Source organism: Xiphias gladius, chromosome 4, assembly GCF_016859285.1.
Source record: "Xiphias gladius isolate SHS-SW01 ecotype Sanya breed wild chromosome 4, ASM1685928v1, whole genome shotgun sequence".
In the NCBI taxonomy this organism is placed as follows: Eukaryota; Metazoa; Chordata; class Actinopteri; order Istiophoriformes; family Xiphiidae; genus Xiphias; species Xiphias gladius.
In genome coordinates this window covers 7794748-7813118 of record NC_053403.1, presented here as the reverse complement: position 1 = coordinate 7813118, position 18371 = coordinate 7794748, and the positions used below count along the sequence as shown (strand labels likewise).

Sequence of the window (18371 nt, the reverse complement as noted above, 5' to 3'; positions counted from 1 at the left end):
CAGTAATATTTACCATAATAACTTCTGAGAATTTGATTGTCTTTAATGTGAGCAGATTGTGGAACTCTACTGTAACTTATACTGTGTTAACCCCACGGTAGCAGGAAAACAGAAACACTGGCAGCAGCAGCAGCAGCAGCTGGGTACCTGTACAGAAACCACAACGTAATAACACAACGGAAATCCGCTAACCCTGGTGAGGTTGCAGACTCTGAAGAGTCGACTGATAACGTCACAGTCCATCGAGCAGGACATGCATTCCACCTGGACTGGGCCGTAACGCAGCATGCCCTCCTCTGGCCAGTACTGAGGACAACCCTGAGGAGAAGCAGTCACAGGATTTAGATGCAATATATGGAAAGAACAACATCACACTGTAACAAAGACAGAGAGAGACAGCAATATATGGCAGCGGAAAATTCAGTGCTTTAAGCATTTCTGTTATTAGCATTTGTTCTTCAGGTGTTTGTTATATGGTTTGTGCCTATTTGAGGCCTCGGTGAACTAAACACAGTTTTCCACCCTGGTGTGTTCTCTTCTCATATCTTGACTTTGGTGTGAAGTTGATTTTGACTGACGTTTTAAGTCAGCGTTAGTCTTTTATTACAAATCTGCAATTACAGTGACTCAAGATGAAGTCCTTCATTCTACAGTGTATATTCCGCACAAAGTATAGTCTAGTAAATATACTGTATATGTACACCGTTTAGCCAGAACATAAAAATGTTGTGGCTGATTGGTGTATTTTCTGGCTATATTAAAGGATGATAAATATTTTTTTTATCTGTTTTATTTGAGGGCCTCGACTATTCTGCCCCTCTCCTGTCTATTGCCCTGCGTTATTACTGTTGGAGATATCAGGGCTCATTTCCTCCCTTCATTGCTATCAGCGCAGGTGTATGCTCGTCACTTGTGTCTGTATATAAGGGCACAGATGTCGTTGGCTGAACGCCGTGCGTCTCCGAAATATCAGCTTCTCGGAAAATAATAAAAGCGGCAAACAGAGCGAAGTGAATTACCTGAGCCAGGTCGATCTCATTCAGCATCACCAGACTGGTACATCCATAGTCGTAAACCAGACGCCAAAAGTCTTTGACGGTGTTGGGCAAAGGATGCTGGGTAACGATGAATGCGGCAGGCTGTCTGTAGCTCTGCAGGAAGCAGGCAGAAAAACTGATATCAGGTTTTTCCTTCACACGATGGAGTCATTTCTTCCTGACACTAACTTTTTTTTTTTTTTTAATTTCCAGCAGTATGAAGTATGTACTACTTTTAATATACATCATTCACCTAAATACCTTCATCCTTGTCTTTATTACATCTCTCTTTTCTCCGTCTCATACGTACACACGTCGAAACACAAACGGCAGAGCACAGTGAGACAGCTTGTGGAACACGGCACATCAAGCACACTTCTAAAAAGGTGATGTTTGGTCACATGATCATGCAGTGGGCCTATCGAATGCGAGGGTGAGGAGCATGCATTACATACACAAATACACTTTACATACAGTACGTCTGCATCTACATTTAATAAGGTCGGTTGTCTTCATGTTCAGTCCGTTCAGGAAGCGGAAGTTTTGTCAATGTTCAAAGTAAAATGTCTAAAGATAAAAATCCATCCAAAGATTTACCGTTTCTGTCGAAGAAACGAACGGACTGAACTGAAAGCGAACTGAGCCCAGCGTATCCTGAATGAAATTGTGACATGGATGTGAATGACTTTGGAGACCGTGGCAGTGTAAACACGAGGAGAGAGTCTAATGTGAGGGTCGGGGTCAGGTTCAGGATTTAGGGAGTACAGTAAATGGTTCGCTAAACATGAACCCGGTGGCAGAACGACACTGAAGCCATGAAACAAATCCAGTATTGGAGATTTGACATAAAATCCCATTACCTGGAACTCTTCTGACAGCTTGGTTAGAGAGAGGCCAAAGGTAAGTTTAACTTAGCTAAACTTTAAACGTGAACTTTAAAAATTGGACTGAACTCAATACGTTTTACAGCAGTTACAGTATTTTTGTCCTCCAGCAACTTTGTTGGAGAGAAGCCAGGTTTCTTTCCACACCATGCATATATATCATTTTGTGTTTCAAACATTTTTGTGAACACTTACAACCTACCCTTACTATCTTTTCCTCCCTCTCAATGTAAATTTTTTTTTTTTATAAAAACGGAACAGCTATTAAACATTAACTTCTAATTATGACTGACAATAACCAGATCTTTCCTTAAATTTCTACCTACTCAGTGACTTTGTTTGTCAAGTCATGGTACATCGGCAACATGTGGTGTCAGCTGTTGCCAATGTAAGCTATGTTTGGGTGGCGGCCAGAGAAGCTAATGGTCTTTTCAGAACCTGGATTTGTCTCTAGCCTTCTGCTGCTAAAACCACAAACACAGCATCACACAAACAGGGAGGGGAGTCTGTGTGTGTGTGTGTGTGTGCGTGCGTGCGCGCATGTGTGTGTGTGTGTGTGTAAGTATAAGTATAAACATCTTTGCAAAACTGTTTACATTTACGTTTTTTTTTTCCGTCATCAGTTGTGTATAAACTCTTAACAGTCTGTATCATTTTCAACAAATGTGTGACTGCAGTTTGGGACAACAGACATTATGTACTTTTACTCTTTCACATTGCATCTGCTCCGATTGTGTTAAAAGCAACACATCTTCTGGTCTAAAAGGCTATTTCCACATGTACTCATCAAAAAGCACCCGGAGTGAAATGTCCCAAACTTCTCTTGCTCGATGTGTTGAAAATAACACAACCTTATTTTATGTGCATATGAGCATGTTATAGACTTACATCCATCAGAGCAGCGTTGATGTAGTTGCTGCTTTCTCCATCTATCGTAATGAGGAAGGGTAGGCATCTATCAGGAGGAAGGCCATCCATAAAGCGGTTCTTATCTTGGTTCCTAGGCAACAGTGCAATGCTGCAGTCTTCAGGCTGGGGCTGCGGAGTCACCGAGTTTAATGTCTGGACAAAGAGAAGGACGTACTATAACTTAATATGGAGGAGAAGACATTTTAGGTTCCTATGGAATGCTACAACATCCGCACGCAAGTAGGAATTCAAAGGTGGGTCCCAAAGAGTTGACCATGCATCCTGAAATCATGCTAGAGAAATTGGCGTTCACAGCACTAGATTTGCCTTTACTGTAAGTGTATAAATTACACAGTTGAAGTGTTTTTTGAGTTGTTTTTGACTTTTGTTGCTCGTGGGCTCTAGCTAGAGGATAAAGTTAGAGTTTAGGTTTGAGAATTTGAGAAAGGCCAAGGATTGGATTCAGAGGCTGATCCTTTCAAAAAAAAAAGAAAATGTGGCTACATATACTGCTTAGCTGCTGCACTATCCTCCAGAATCTCAAAAACTCTGACAGAAATAGTGGCTTTCGCCATACTTTGTTGAAGCTGTTATTGTTCGCAGAACGTACTGAGCATATAGATGAACAACAGAGAGGTGGATTATGCCACAGGAGTGGCTCAAGGAGTTTCTATTGTCACTCTGATATTTGTTTTGTGCTGTGAAAATTCAGCTTCTATAGCCTTTTTAGAGTAGCTTTTTTTCCAGGCATGTTTCAAACCTACAGCAGGTGAATGTCCGATACCCACAGTATAGATATGTGTCACTTTAAGAGCCGAAGATAGAGATTATCATCAGGTTTTACCTGGAACTCATCCTTTATATGTGACGAGTTGGTCTGGGAGTCGATGCGGATCAGCTCATAAAAAGCAGCTTTGAACTCGCAGACCGGTATGGCTGTTTCTCCACATAGACAAGCCTCTAGTATGGCATCATGGATGAATATATACTGCTCCTGAGGACGTATAAATCAGGACATATTATCACGTCAACACAAATATTTCATTCCTAGATAAAAAAAAAAAAAATATTGGTAAACAATAAAACACACACAACTTGTCGCATGGAAAACACGAGCAGCTGGGATACCAAATGAAAGTGTGCATGCAGACACTGTGAGTGAGTGGTGGCTGATGGGAGATGGAGCTATGAATGAGATGAGGCGATGACGGTGAAGGTTTGGGTGACTTCATCTCTGAGAAACTGTATTTTTGGGTCTTTCAAATAAATGACGGCAGCTTCAGTTTAGCGGCTGCTCTGGTGTGAATGCGCTTTGTTGTCTAATTGATGACGTAAACTTTGTCTGAGCTGTTACAATGCTTCAGACTAATATTTCATACATTTAAGAGTGTGCACTGGTAGTATAAATAATGACCACAGTATTTGAAAATTATGGTAATAATTACAACGTGGACAAAAAAAGTTAATTAAAGAATGAAAGGAGCTTGTGATCCAAATGAGATCGAAATAATTCTTTGTGCCTTGTTGCGTCCATAGAAACAACTTATAGAAAATAGATATTGTTAGCAATTTCATGGTATATTTCATTCTAAAATTACAGAAAACCAACTAACAATTTGAGAACAACTACTGTTACTTCAGAGTAGGTATGCACGTGTTCTTATCTGAACCTGTATGTCCTCGGACTTTACTTTATTCATTAAAAGTTTATTGAGGATCACGTCAGCTCAACTGAAACAGTGGGGAACGACACAGGATAATTCTTGATCCTGCCAATGGATGGTGCCAAACTAACATATTTGCAAATCCTTGAAAAAAGTGGCTTGATGAATGAAGATGAATTTCACCTTTGTCCGGGTCGCGATAACACTCTTACCTAGGAAGCTATACAACTTGTATGCTTCCTTTGTTTCTGTAGTGGGAGGACATGTTTCTGAATGGGTGGCAGGTATGAGACGGCTCGCTGCAGTCACTGCAGCCTGCACCATGCTGATGGCTGAGTCTTACAGTGAGGGTTTACTGAGGATGTCCTGAGATGTGGATGCAGATGGAGGATGGGTAATGCAGTCACCTCAGTCTGTACCATGTTGATCCTCCTGGAGCGAAGAGCCTTCACACAGTTGTAGATGTCAACCACTCCTTCTCTCTCCGCCATGTCCAGCATGATGTCAATGACTATGAAACAGCCTGTACGCCCTGCTCCAGCACTGCAGACAGAGAGAGAGAGAAAGAGAGAGGGAGGGAAATTTTAATTTCTACAAAGCAGGGAATGTTTTGGTATGAATATGTATTTATGTATATTTCTGATCTAAAGAAAATATTAATTATATGCGGTAGAGTAAATATGGGTCGGCATGTGCTGTGTTTATACCTGCAGTGGACCACAATTGGCCCAGCAGAGGGTGGATTGGAAATTTTAACTCTGCGGATGAAGGACAGCAGTCCCGTGGCGTGATATGGAACTCCGTGATCGGGCCAGCCTGTGAAGTGGAACTGCTTGACTTCGCGCACCTCATTGAAACCACGCTGAATAAAGACAAAAGACATCTTTAGGTTACATTTCATACGTTTTTTTAAAATTCATTTTGTTCACTCAGTGAAATATGACTCCAAATGATTAACTTATTGATCACTGTATATCTCACTGCAAACAAGTTTTAGTTTTACTGAATCATCAACAAGGACTAACAAATGTAGCTAAGAATTGTACAGTACTTTAAATGACGCTTAACACACAATAAATACAACATTTATGTAAGTTTATATTTCACAGAGACATTTTGCAAAAAAAACGTAAGCTAGAAAAATATCACTCACCCTCTCCAGTGTAAACGTGCGAACCACATATTCAGCAAGAGGTTCAACCTCCACAAAAGTCACCTTGAAGTCTCCGTACACCTCTGCATCATCTGGCCAATACTTATAGCACTTGACCTGTTAAAAATCAAATTTAAGATTAGGATTTATTCAAATACAAGTATAATGATTATAATGAAACATATTCAAAGACCTGAATCGTGTGATAGAGCATTTTACCTAACAGAAAAAAAGATAATATAATGCCGTAGACATTGCAGACTTCATCAATTTAACAGCATAGATGTGCCATTCATTTCTTTGATCTACATTTTCTACATTAACAGAATCATCAACAGAATCAAAAAATACATTTCTTGAAGAATATCACACATTTTTATCACTTACATGCCACGGCTGCTTCAGAATGTTACTTAATCTTGTCTTGTTCTTTTTTTTAATTTTATTTTTTGTGTTATCTGATTATTCATGTGATGATAGGCTACATAATACACCGTGCATGTATGCGTTTTCAAATGCACAAAATGTCAAGGGGTAAGAAAATAAAACAAGGAGTGCTGGGAAATGTGTGGCCGAAAACAGCAACTTACCCTTCCGACCTCCACCAGATTGGTTACCATGACGATGCATGCTGACTGTTCCTGCCACACCATCCTCCAGAAGTCATACACGGTCTCATGAACAGGACCTGCACACAGATACATAAAGACATATATTCAGTCCTTTGTATGATTCCTTTGGGTGAAGGAAATGGTATTGTTATTCGTAACACCCTGTACAACAGCAGTTATGTAGAATTGTTGTAGTATTTTACCTTGAGTAGCAATGTAGTGACTTGGTCTCTGGTAGCCCTGAAAACACAACACCATAACATTCAAACTCAATATGCATCGAAATTGCATGTTTCATGTTAAAATTAAATGTTAAAAAAAGAGACTCTTGTCCCACTTGGAAACATCTGCAGTGCAACATGATAACTGTCAAAACTAATCTTGCTCTCGAAAGAAACACTACGAAGCATCTCCAAGATGTTTATAGTGAAGTTAAGAGAAATATTTATACATTATAATGAATGCCATTGTTTTATTCATCACGGAATTCGGAAAGTTGGTCGTCTCATCATGGTGATGCCATTTGACATTACTCTTACACTTAACACTAGTACCGGACATTTCTGATCTATCAAAACGAAGCCGCAAAATTATTCCCACAGTACGGCTCAGCCAAAATCTACAGATGATATCTGTCACCTTTACAACAACTGTCAGGCGTGCAAAGAGCTATGACCACCACTGAATGGGATTTCCTGATGGCAACAAGACAAAAATAGGGACTAAGTACAAGCAAGTTTACAGCTCACGGTAAGACTTAGGGAAGACTTCTGGGAGGGCGAGATGGAGTGAAATATCTCATGCGGCAGAGGCCCCAGCGACTCAAAATGTAGGGACGAGTGTATGAATGGATGTATACGGTCAATAGGTGTAAAAGTTGAGGGGCATGAATGAAAGAATCCACAGTGATACTTACATCCCTGTACAGCCAAATCTATAGCCCAAGCCACAGGCAGAAAGGAACAAGTGGAAGGAAGAAAGAAAGAAGGAAAGAAAGAAAGCACAACAATGTCAGTGAGTGTCAATCAGAGAAAAGAAAAGTTGCATTGACATAATGGGAGTTTGAACAGGTCATGCAGGAAAAAAAAAAACATGATATAAAATGTAGAATTAGATTGAATAGAAAAGTCACTTCCTGATGGCATGGGACCACCTCACAGCCAGCGCACATTGATTTATATCTCATTTTGCCAACATTACAGTTATATCGCTGCTGTTTTTCCAGCTTTCTTTTGTCAAGGGTCACTACAATTTATTTTCAGTAAAGTCCAAACGATGTGACAACCTTTTAATACCAACACAGATTTGCTGGATACACCAGGGAGTGTCCACTCAATCCATTGTAATTCTAGCGTAATGTGAGCAATGGCATGCACGTAATAGATAATGATAAAACAGAAGAGCATGCTATAAGCATGTAAGCATTAAAAAAAAAGCACAATGTGAAAGACTAACATGCAGATGATTGTTGTAAAGGTGGCAGTAGAGTGGAGAGTGGAGATGATGGACAGATGGGTATTTAGATGGACTTATGGAAAGAGGTTTAGAAAGAAAAATGATAAATAAAAGCAGGAGATAGATAATGTATGGTATTTAGATAAAATGGATGAATGGATGGACAGTCCAGTTAAAAGATGGATGCACTGAAGGCTAAATGCAGCAGCTTAAAGGGAATATGCTTCTCTGCCTCTTTGCTGAGAGTTAGCTGAGAAGATCCATACCGCTCTCATGTCCGTATGTTAATTATGAAGCTACAGCTAGCAGCCACTTAGCTTAGCACAAAGAATGGGAACAGGGAGAAACAGCTAGTCTGACTCTGTCCAAAGACAAGAAAATCCAACTACTAGCATCTCAAAAGCCCACTATTAACATGATGTATCTTGCTTTTTTAATCCGTACTGCAAATGTTGGTACTGACTTGCTGGCAGTGACTTTCTGGAGTCACTGTCTCTCTGGAAGAGAGTCCAATTACAACAAAAATAACATCTCATCTTTGTATAGCTCCTAGCCTCATATGGTTATGCCTCACATTTCTTTAAAACTGAGCAACTCCTACCGAGTAATCCAGATGATGATTAAAATTCTAATGTCGTATCTAATGGAACTGTACAGACTAAATAGACTATAATGTCCTTTAAATTGGCTGGATCAGGAAAAATATAAATGAATGAATGAAGAGACTTGGGAGAAAGACTGACACCTGAGAGAGACACATGCTGATGTGTTGTCGGGGTGGCTGGATGCGTAAAATGGTATGATGGATGACTGGTAGACGCAATAAAGGTATAGAGGCCTGACATACGAGCGAGGGAGTGTGGTTTCGTTGGTTTCGTTGGGAGCCAATAGTAGCATTCGATGCGTTTCCACTTACATCGATGTAGTTGGCGTTGATGTAGTCGGAGGAGGGGTCGTCTTCTATGGGCTGAAGGATAACCCTTGAATGGTCATCTAAGGAAATACATAGAGGAACAGTGTGGGAGAAAGCAAAGGGAGAGACACAGAAACATAGAGCGAGAGGCAAAGATTTGTTAGGGAGCAGCAAATGGGATAAGTTGAGCTAAAGCCCCATCAGCTTCTAAAAACGAATGATGGGATCCTACATGTTCACAGTATTATCTGCCTAAAGCGGAAAAGTTTCGCTTATTTCAAGCGAGAGATCTCTGCATTTCTTTCTTTTTTTTCCTCTGTGCTCTTATCAACGGTTTTTGAAGTTGAAAAAAAGATGATATCACATAATTCCATGCACAAATCAGGATTTAGCAATATTGGAATCAAATTTAATGACAGTTGTGGGGTTGTTTGCTTCCGTTGTCAGCACTGTGAATCAAATCTGATCAAACTGTGTCCACACAGACCAGATTAGCTGAGTTTTTCAGTATGAAACTCTTCATTAATAATATCTAAGGAGGTTTTTTTCCTTAAATTCAACTCTAATTTTTCCCTATTTAGTCATGAATATTTAACGTTATGAAGAAATACTTATAATCTGAAATGAACTCTTCAGGGGCTTTGAGAGAACAGATGTACAGCATTTCTCTCATCTGGAAAGCCAAGGCTTACACATTACATTTGGGAGAAAAGAGTGGTAAAGCTGATGGTCTTGAAGTTTCATGCTCCACTGCTGTCAGTGGTTCTTGCTGTACTGTAACATCAAATACTGTCCTATACTGTGTTAGGGTTAATGCAGGACTCTAGAATAGATCAGTTCTGAGTCAAAGAGATACAGGTTCTCTTGGTCTGATTATGAAAATACACATATATGAAAGAACTTTACTCAATCAAATAAAAACATTAGGTCCAAACAATATCATGTATACTGTACAATACAATTCTGTCAACACATTGATAAAGTTACCCAAAGACATGGTCCTGTTCCAACATTTGCAGGCAACAGTGCATCACAACTAAGACTCCCTGGTCAACAGTGAACTAAGATCATTAATAATAATAATAATAATAATAATAATAATAATAATAATAATAATAATTTTGCTTGTTGCTGCTCTTTGCAACTTTTTCCCTTATTCTTCTTCCTGTAAAACACTCAGTAACTTCTGTTTTGAAAAGTGATACATGAATAAATCTTGCTCGCTTGCTTACATGCTATTATGTTCCCATAGCGGTTCTTGGTGCGGTTCTGCTCCTTCTTGGCCACATCCCAGGAGGCCGACTGGCCCTCGAAGAAGCTCTGTATCACCAACAACACACAAGAAAAGAGGAAAGAAAATTACACATCATGAATCCTTAAAAGTGAAACTCCTGCAAGATAATTCTGAGAGGAAAGAGACGCTTGAGTGATGGTTTTGCTCCAGAGGTTTTTTTTTTCTGCATTGGCACATCAGTAGTTAGATAATTCATATTAGATACAAACAACAAGAGGGGTGCCTGTTTAGTCAATAAGGCAGAAAATACCCTCAAATTACGAGGCAATTTAACCCTAAAAGTCATTTTATTATTTTAATGTAAAGCCGAGCATCACAGATTTACACAATTATACTTTTTCTTGAACTATATGAAACAAAAATATATCTTAATTGTTGCATTGGCAGCTACTTGACATATGATCAGAGTCATTCATGTCAAGGTAATAACATTTGCATATTTCACTATTTCTAAAAAAACAACAACAACAGCAAAATGATCATGACTGCTGCTACTAATAATACGTTTGCAGCTTTTGCTGCTGTAACCAACCACACCACTAACACTTCTGTTAATCACTACTAGAACGGGTAATAAAAGTACTGATATTAATAATCTTACTTCATACTCCTCCTTAAAGCCATAGCTGTCAGATGTTTTCATTAGGTTGATGTGCTGCAGGAGGTCGGCCACTCTGATAGCAGGGTGGAGCTGTCCTGTCTGATAAGGAGATTCCGTGCCTTCACAGTGATAGCGGGGAACATCCAGAAGCCGGCTGTTCTCCGCTGCGGAGCCACTGTGGTTCTCATCTATAAGAGGGGAGGGAATTAGTTCAGGTTAATAGTTAATTTACCAAAACCTTAACTTGTTTGCTTGTTTGTTTATTCATTTACCAATAGCTAACTCTATGTCCTACAAAAGGGTAGTGTTTTTATAGGGTCCTGGGTGCAAGACGATTAAATTGAGCTCCAAATTTTTCTTATTAGTTTTGAGCAATAAATAATACAGAAAGATTTCTAAGCCTCTATAAGATAAGGTAAGCTAGATAAAGTGAAGTAAACCAGCAGATTAGTACCCTAGAAATAACACTTGTTTTGGAAAGCACATAGATGTATGCAAAACCTTTTTTTTGTCCTCCCAAAATCGGTGCTAGCTTCTGCCTCTGACGTACTACGGTAAGAAAATACTGCATTTTCCCACTGAGCAAACAAACCATTTGCCAGTTTGTTTTCTTTTTTTTTTACTCACCTGTGATGGGAACTACATGTCAAAGCAGCACGAAAAGAAAAGAGCAAAAAGGTTTAGTCAGACTGCAGGGTAAGTGGATGTGTTAGTCAGACTCTAAACATGGACAAAGGTTTATACATAGTGGGTGATTCAAAAAACCGCGGATGGCGTCACAAAACAATGGAGCGTGATGAAAAAGATGTAATAATAAACACATCAGTTGTGTTGGACCTTTTTTAAATTTTGCCACTTTACTAAAACAAGATCTATAACAAGATAAAAGACACTAAACCGCCAGACACACCAACTTAGAATGAGCCCTAAAGTCTACTGCAACGCCCTCTAATGGTATCATCCACTGCTACTTACAACTACATTACTTGTTTCAGTAGCCGCTGCTTCAAATATTTATTTCACTCTGTTATTACAAGCTTTCTACACCTTCCACATTCATTCTAATTCTAAAAGTAGTTGGTATAATTAAATATTTAGAAACATTACCAACATTAACATACTCGAACATACAAAGAAACACCCGTCAGTCAATTTGTGAATGAAACAATTAATTCAAACCACAGATAAGAAATAATCTTTTATAAGGTGCAGAAAGGTACAGATTTAATTAGTATAAGAGTATAGTATCTGGATATAATTAACGTTGCATTTCATAAATGAAAACATGGGAAAAGTATTTCAGTTACAGGTAATTAAAGGGTCCAATTGTTGCAGAATTTCTAGGTGAACATTTCTGTGCTGTGGGAGTTAATGTGACTTGGCAGGAGAAATGTACAGACTGACAGGTTGTATAATCGAGTAGCTTGAGGTTGCAGCACAACCGACTGTTTTCATCTTTACCACTGTTTATTAACTGACACTGTTTATTTCATCCAACTGATGCTTTTCTCTGCTCTGAGGACATGTTAGCTCATTACTGACTGTTAAAGGTTTGTTAAGCCCTCGTCAGGCCAATTAACGGCAAACCTGACCCGACACTGCCTTTTAATTCGTTACTTCCTGCTACTTCTTCCCACTCTGTGATGTGATTGGTCGGGACAGATTGTAACTGCAGCCTTCACTCCAAATTAGAGGCCATGGAACGGTTCATTAACACAGTTTGGTGGCGTTGTTGATCGTAGAGGCCTTAAGGATATGTTCGAACTCCACATCGTGCTGCAGCGTCAACACTAGACTAAACTAAAGATAAACCCACCGCAGTGCAGCACTGTAGCTGGAGAAACATCCCAACTTGGCAAAGACTACAGCTTTCACGATTCAGACACTCAGACTGGGGCATCAGCAACAAACAAGCCTAGGGAATAACACAGATGGTCGATACTCAAGCAGACTTCAAGATCCAGAGCAGAGAAAAACTTCTGCCAAAGACACAGAGCTGTAGGCACTAAGTTGATCACTGTCACTTGATGTCACAGATTTTTATCAGCAATCATTTTGCAGCGGCAATGTGACAAATTGCCTGCCTCCTTTCAAGCTTCGGTTTCTGTCGTTTTCAGGACAGGGGATGGCGTGCCTTAAAACAAAACCGTGGAAATAATGAGGTCTCTGAGGGAGAGTGATGGTAATTACTGTGAATATCAATAACGCTCAGCAGGAAACAGAATCCATGGCTGGGATTGGGAATGACTGAACCTAGGGAAAACACAGGACGACGGATGAAGTGCTTGGCTGTTAGAGTTTTTAGTACTGGGCATGTTTTACACAGAAAAACGGAAGTGCGTGGCAAAAAAAGATAAAAGATGAGCACACAGTTTAGCTATTTATCCTTATAAATTCTAATCCATTACACACATTGCCTTTGAACCAAATCTAAAGTTCCATTTTGTATTTTCTCTGTATTTCTTTTTAATTTTGTTCACTTCTATGCGCTGATTGTAGAGTTAATGGTTCCCTATTTGTGGTAATAATGCAGTGACCTTTGTTAAACATTTAGCACTTCTGATTGTAGGTAAAGGGCAACATCATGGTACAGAAACTTCAAGCAAGCCAAACTATCCACCCGCACAAACATAAATGTCAGAGGTCAACAGGACGCCACAGGATGTAACGGAAGCTTTGGACCACGTCCAACAGCCACAGTTAAGGGCATTTTTACACAAAACTGGCACCTATGTGAGAATGCACAGGGACATACAGGACAGGGCTACAAGCACAGGGGCTTTATGACGATGGTGGGTGATCACTACAGGGTATTTACTGGTGATAAATGAGATACATTCAACCATGGTACGAGTCTCACCTAACACAGCAGTAGGAACCAGAGGATCGTTGGGCACTGTAGACGGAAACATGGTCAGGAAATACTCTCAGTTTCAGCAGTACGCAAACACAGATGAGGACCCCAGAGTGACAATCTAAACGCTTCCCAAAGGACAAAGGGAGTAGTGTATGGCCTCTGATGCACTAGATATTCTCCAATCATGAATTAAATGAGTGAAAAGTTACATCTTACAGATCCTCTATCTCGGCAAATCCATTACACATTTTTTTCTTTGCTCAGTGTTGCCTGGTAAGGCCATGAATTTTTTAACTTGAGACAGAAATCGTTTAAAACCATTTCTTTGAAACAGATGATCAACAGATCTCTCCTTCACACATAAGACATGAGCATATACCCTTTCTGCCATGGGTTTTTGTTCATTTTCGTTTATAACAGAAAAACTAATCAGGCTGGATCGATTCTGGGATTGTTATTTCTAGAGCTGATATGATCAGTCAATTAATTGATTTAGATGATCGACAAACCCTTAATTAGCAGCTGTTCTGATCAGCAACTATTTTAATAATTGATTCATCGTTTTAGTCATTTTTCAGGCCAAAAAACACCAAACATAACCTAGTTCCAACTTTTTCAATGTGAGGATTTGCTGACTTCCTCTGTTTTATATCATTGTTAAATGAATATCTTTGGGTTTGGAACTGTTGGTTGGACAAAACAAGACATTTCAGGATGTAACTTTGGACTTTGGGAATCTGTGATGGACATTTTATAATTCAGAACATTTAACAGACCAACCTATTTGCCAGAAATTGGCAGCTCTAATTTATTTCCAATTTATTTGAAAGGCAACTCTTTAAGTTTTAACCAACCAAAAAGTCAGAATGAGTAGAGTTGGCATAAAAGGGACTACAAGGTCTGTGGTAGCACCTTTTGTGTGGAAAACACTTTGGAGCCCCAGGTCTTAACCAATTCTTCGTCAACAGCTGTGTCAGTGATATGGGGATCATAAAATGCTTTGCACAGACAGAATCAGGAGACTGTCAAACAATGTATAATTTGTCAAGGTTCTGTGACGACTTGACAACTGAAACAGTGCTACCAAGGCCAAGGAGTCCCATGGGTGGGACGATGTACTTTAAAGGGATAAAAATTACAATAATAATACTCTTTCTTATGAACCTACATCTGTTGTTGTAGTTGTGTGAGTCCATGAACGTCACAGCCATGGGGTCTTCTCCATGCAGAGTGCTCTGGTCAGCATAGCTGCGGTCCATAGCATTCACCATGTGTGTCATTTCCTGCCGTGTTGTTCCGATGGCATCTTTACGTTTTTTAGCCAGCTTCCTGTCAGGGGCAGAGACGGACTCAGTCAGGCTTCTTACAAACAAATACACAAAAACATCAGCTAGCCTGCAGACCACAGCCCCACTCTGCTTTGCCTTGCATGGAATGAAGGTTTGAATCTTCACGTATGGTATGACCTCGTATCTTTGGGTCTCTTTTTGGTAACAGTAGCTTGGCTGGGAGCTGCAGGCTTCTGATTCAAGACGCCGAGCTTAGAACCAACAGGAAAGAAAAAAAAGGAGAAAAGAAGAAAGGTGGGGAGAAGAGAAAAAGAGAGGAAGAAAAGAGGAGAGAACGAGCAAGGAAGGTAGAGGAGAGGCTTGTTTGTGAATGGCAGCATTAAACAGGCTTGGCTATAGGATCAAAGGGAAAATAGCATCTAATTCAGGCCAGGGAAATTACCTATGACCTACAGACAAGTAGCAAAGGGAAGATCTGTTATCAAACTTGGTACCATAGATGAGCTGTCAGATGAAAGCCACCAAACACAAGTTTTATAGTATACTCAATTTGCAGTTGTCTGAAACTCTTTATTTTTTTGTAATTTCATGAGCTTTCTGTGTTATCAGAACTGAAGCTTTCAACGAGGCAAATAAAAACATTCAAAAAGACCCCCCAAAAAGGAAAAAGAAATCCCCAAAATATGAAATATTAGGTTTTCATCCGACAGCAAAGACAGGAAAAATCCATTAAAACCACAGTAGGGGAATGACTTGTGCTCTATAGTAGCCCAGGGAAAACCATTTACCAACCAAAGTACCACAGTTACCACCATATGAGTAGTAGGACTTGAGGTCAGGTCATAAATAGTCAGTCCAGCATTACAAGAAAGTGGGACACTTTTTTTTAATGAAAGATACGATCTAGGGATACCTGATTTTTAATCCAAATCTCCTATTTTTCTTCACAGGCTGTTCTTATTTAGTGGAATTATATGGTAGTGCCTTTGTTTTCAAAGCAAAAGAAACCTTTCTCTATCATGAGATGGGCGTCTGTAGAAGAAAAATAACAGCTTAAAATCTAAATTTCAAGGTATCCTCTTCAGGTTTAACTCTCGCAAAGTGTGCAATCCATAAAATCCAAGGGAAAATAATTGTCAAGGACTTAATATTTCAAGCATGACAGAGCATGCAGGAACATCATGTACCCAGAGCCATAGATATAAATCAGTAAAGACAACATCTCTACAGTTAACCAATCATTGTTTTTTTTACAGTATGCTCTAGAAAAGTTAGTTTCTCATTTGTATAGCAGTTTGAGTCCAAACATACTGTAAATTTCAAAAATTTTCTCCATAGCTTGGACACAAAATGGCTGCAGCTGATGAACGCAGAGGATTCATAAAGATGATCGTTGCCAAACTGATACAATGTACGGCTCTGACCTATTCCCAGACAAAATGCATGCTGTAGTATTTTTTTTTTTTTTTTTGTGGTACATTTTACCTCTTGACCCCAAAATACACCAACTCCACCTCTAAGACCACACACACACACACACACACACACACACACACACACACAAGATACACACACTCACACACTTAGTCGGAACACAGATTTAACTACCGACCAAGTGTAGCTGTTTGTGTTGGTGTTTGTGAGTGTATTAGTGGTTGAAAACATCAAAAAAGGAAAGAAGGAGATGTGCTGTGTACTGTACAGACTGTATAAAATGGAGACAAAGAAACAGAGAAAAAGAGATGGGTGTGAACAGAACTAGAGTGGATCTCTATTTGAATTTTTAATGTATTTTTTATGCCTGAATTGTAAATTATATTATAGATTGATTTTAAGCGCATGTACGATATTATCTATTGAACATGGCTTTCCTTAAAACGGTAAAAACATGTCAAAACACCTTGCAATTCTCTTATTATTGATCAACAAAAGTAAAAATGAGGCTAAATCAGTAAATGTTGTTCCTGATAAATGTATTTGAATAGATGCCAAATTGTCTTGCCATTTTACTCAAACTTCTTGGAAAACAGCCACTTCCTGGTAAACGTTGAGAAACGTTCCTCTTTTGACTTCTCTTTTATTTAACAGCTGTGATTACTTCACAGATTCATATTAATTTATACGATGAGCTTATAAGGTATGATGCATTTTTTATTGTTAATCTACATGTAACAGTAACTAAAAATACATGAAGCATTTAAAACCAACTACAAGATTTAAGTATTAGATTAATGCATAAATAATAAGGATCCAATAATATACCGTTCTGCATAATGACACTGCTGTCATGAAACACACTGCTGATAATACTTCTGTATTTTTACTTAAGTAAATTTTTGAACGCAGTACTTTTGCTTGTAAATGAGTAAATGTACAGTGTGGTATTGTTACTTCTGCTTCAATAAAATGATCAGAGTTTAGGTGCATGGCGAATGCAGACAAAAGCTGGTGATGAATGAATGTCAAAAATTAATTTATTGTTCTATGTTTGTGTTACTGCTGAATAGTGCGCTAAATAGTCCCCACCTCTTGAAAGGCAGTGCAAGTTTAGGGATCTACTGCGGTCACTGCCGCTGAGAGACAATAAGAGACAGAGCAGAGAAGGAAGTACCCGCAACAAAAGAAAAACCATCATGAGAAGTACCGACACAAAATCAGACACCACGTGTCCCAAAAAGGAAGCCGACTGTTTCAGATCCACTGACAGGAGAGACACACCGAGCATGTGTAGCAGAGTTACCATGATACCTGTGACTTGATGGGCGGATGGATGATCACATGACTACATGCACACAAAGAGCTACAAGTCACAAGTGCAGCATTCTTTTTTCAAATAACACGCTTAGGCCCGTGTCGTCCCACTTTGGCCCGCTTTGTTCTGGTTTGTGGCCAACTTTGGCCTTTATAAGCCTGCTTCAGAGCAACTTTGGAGCATGTAGAGGACACCGGGGCTGAGGTCAATTCACTGTCAGTTCAGTCCCTTTAATCGAAGATGAGATTTAATTTGCTAATGATTCAGCATTTGTTTATTTCGTTTTATTTTTTAGATTGGCACACCATCAACATTCTCATAATAACAAAAAAACAAAAACATTTTCGATTTCTGGAAGTTTTAAATAAATAAAAATGTTGGAAATAAGGAATTCACTAAAATCCTGAACTGACATGAAAGTGAATTGACCCCCACCCTGGCAAGGCATCAATGAGGATGACTTTGGCTGGTTGGTCAGAGCTGAAAATGTGTTTTGTCTTGAAAAAAGTATACTGCATCTTTAAAAATAACAACAACTAGCCAACTAGTAATTCGCCCAATAAGATAACAGCAGCTGGGTGAGCTGATTGTTGATTGGTTGTTTACTTACAGGTAATAAGAGTATGAATAGTAGGTCCTCCTGGGGTTGTGAGCCAATCAGAAAGCAAAGAATGAGACACAAGGGTCATGAATATGCAAATTAGGACAATACTGTACTGTCCCAACCAGCAACAGCAGAAACAGAAGAAAACACCTTTTGATTCCTACAACTTGAGGGTCATGCAAGGGGGGGGTTGTAATTGCTATGGGCCCTATTTCTTTAGAAAACGTGAAAACTCAAGTTTAATGCTGAATAAATACTACAAAACAAGCTAAAAGACTTAAAAAGCTGTTACTAAAATAACAACAAACTATCACTATTGACCTATCCACATGCTGTCTTTCTCTCCTT

At 39.2% G+C, this 18371-nt stretch overlaps 1 protein-coding gene across 6 annotated transcripts in view; it reads right to left on the bottom strand.

The window, feature by feature from the left end:
• The window catches only part of ptprk (protein tyrosine phosphatase receptor type K), a 119509-nt gene that overhangs the window by 4657 nt on the left and 96481 nt on the right, over nt 1–18371 (bottom strand). For 2 of the 6 annotated variants that reach the window (XM_040124840.1, XM_040124844.1), the window contains 14 exons: nt 18030–18059; nt 14547–14707; nt 10522–10709; nt 9859–9958; nt 8630–8706; nt 6462–6498; nt 6238–6335; nt 5648–5764; nt 5202–5356; nt 4902–5037; nt 3675–3824; nt 2810–2983; nt 1020–1151; nt 193–318 (listed from right to left, as the gene is read on the bottom strand). In XM_040124840.1, the coding sequence (XP_039980774.1) occupies nt 193–318; nt 1020–1151; nt 2810–2983; nt 3675–3824; nt 4902–5037; nt 5202–5356; nt 5648–5764; nt 6238–6335; nt 6462–6498; nt 8630–8706; nt 9859–9958; nt 10522–10709; nt 14547–14707; nt 18030–18059 (1681 nt within the window). The remainder of the gene's footprint in view (nt 1–192; nt 319–1019; nt 1152–2809; nt 2984–3674; nt 3825–4901; nt 5038–5201; nt 5357–5647; nt 5765–6237; nt 6336–6461; nt 6499–8629; nt 8707–9858; nt 9959–10521; nt 10710–14546; nt 14708–18029; nt 18060–18371) is intronic. The other 4 variants (XM_040124842.1, XM_040124843.1, XM_040124845.1 and 1 more) reach the window with 4 other exon arrangements.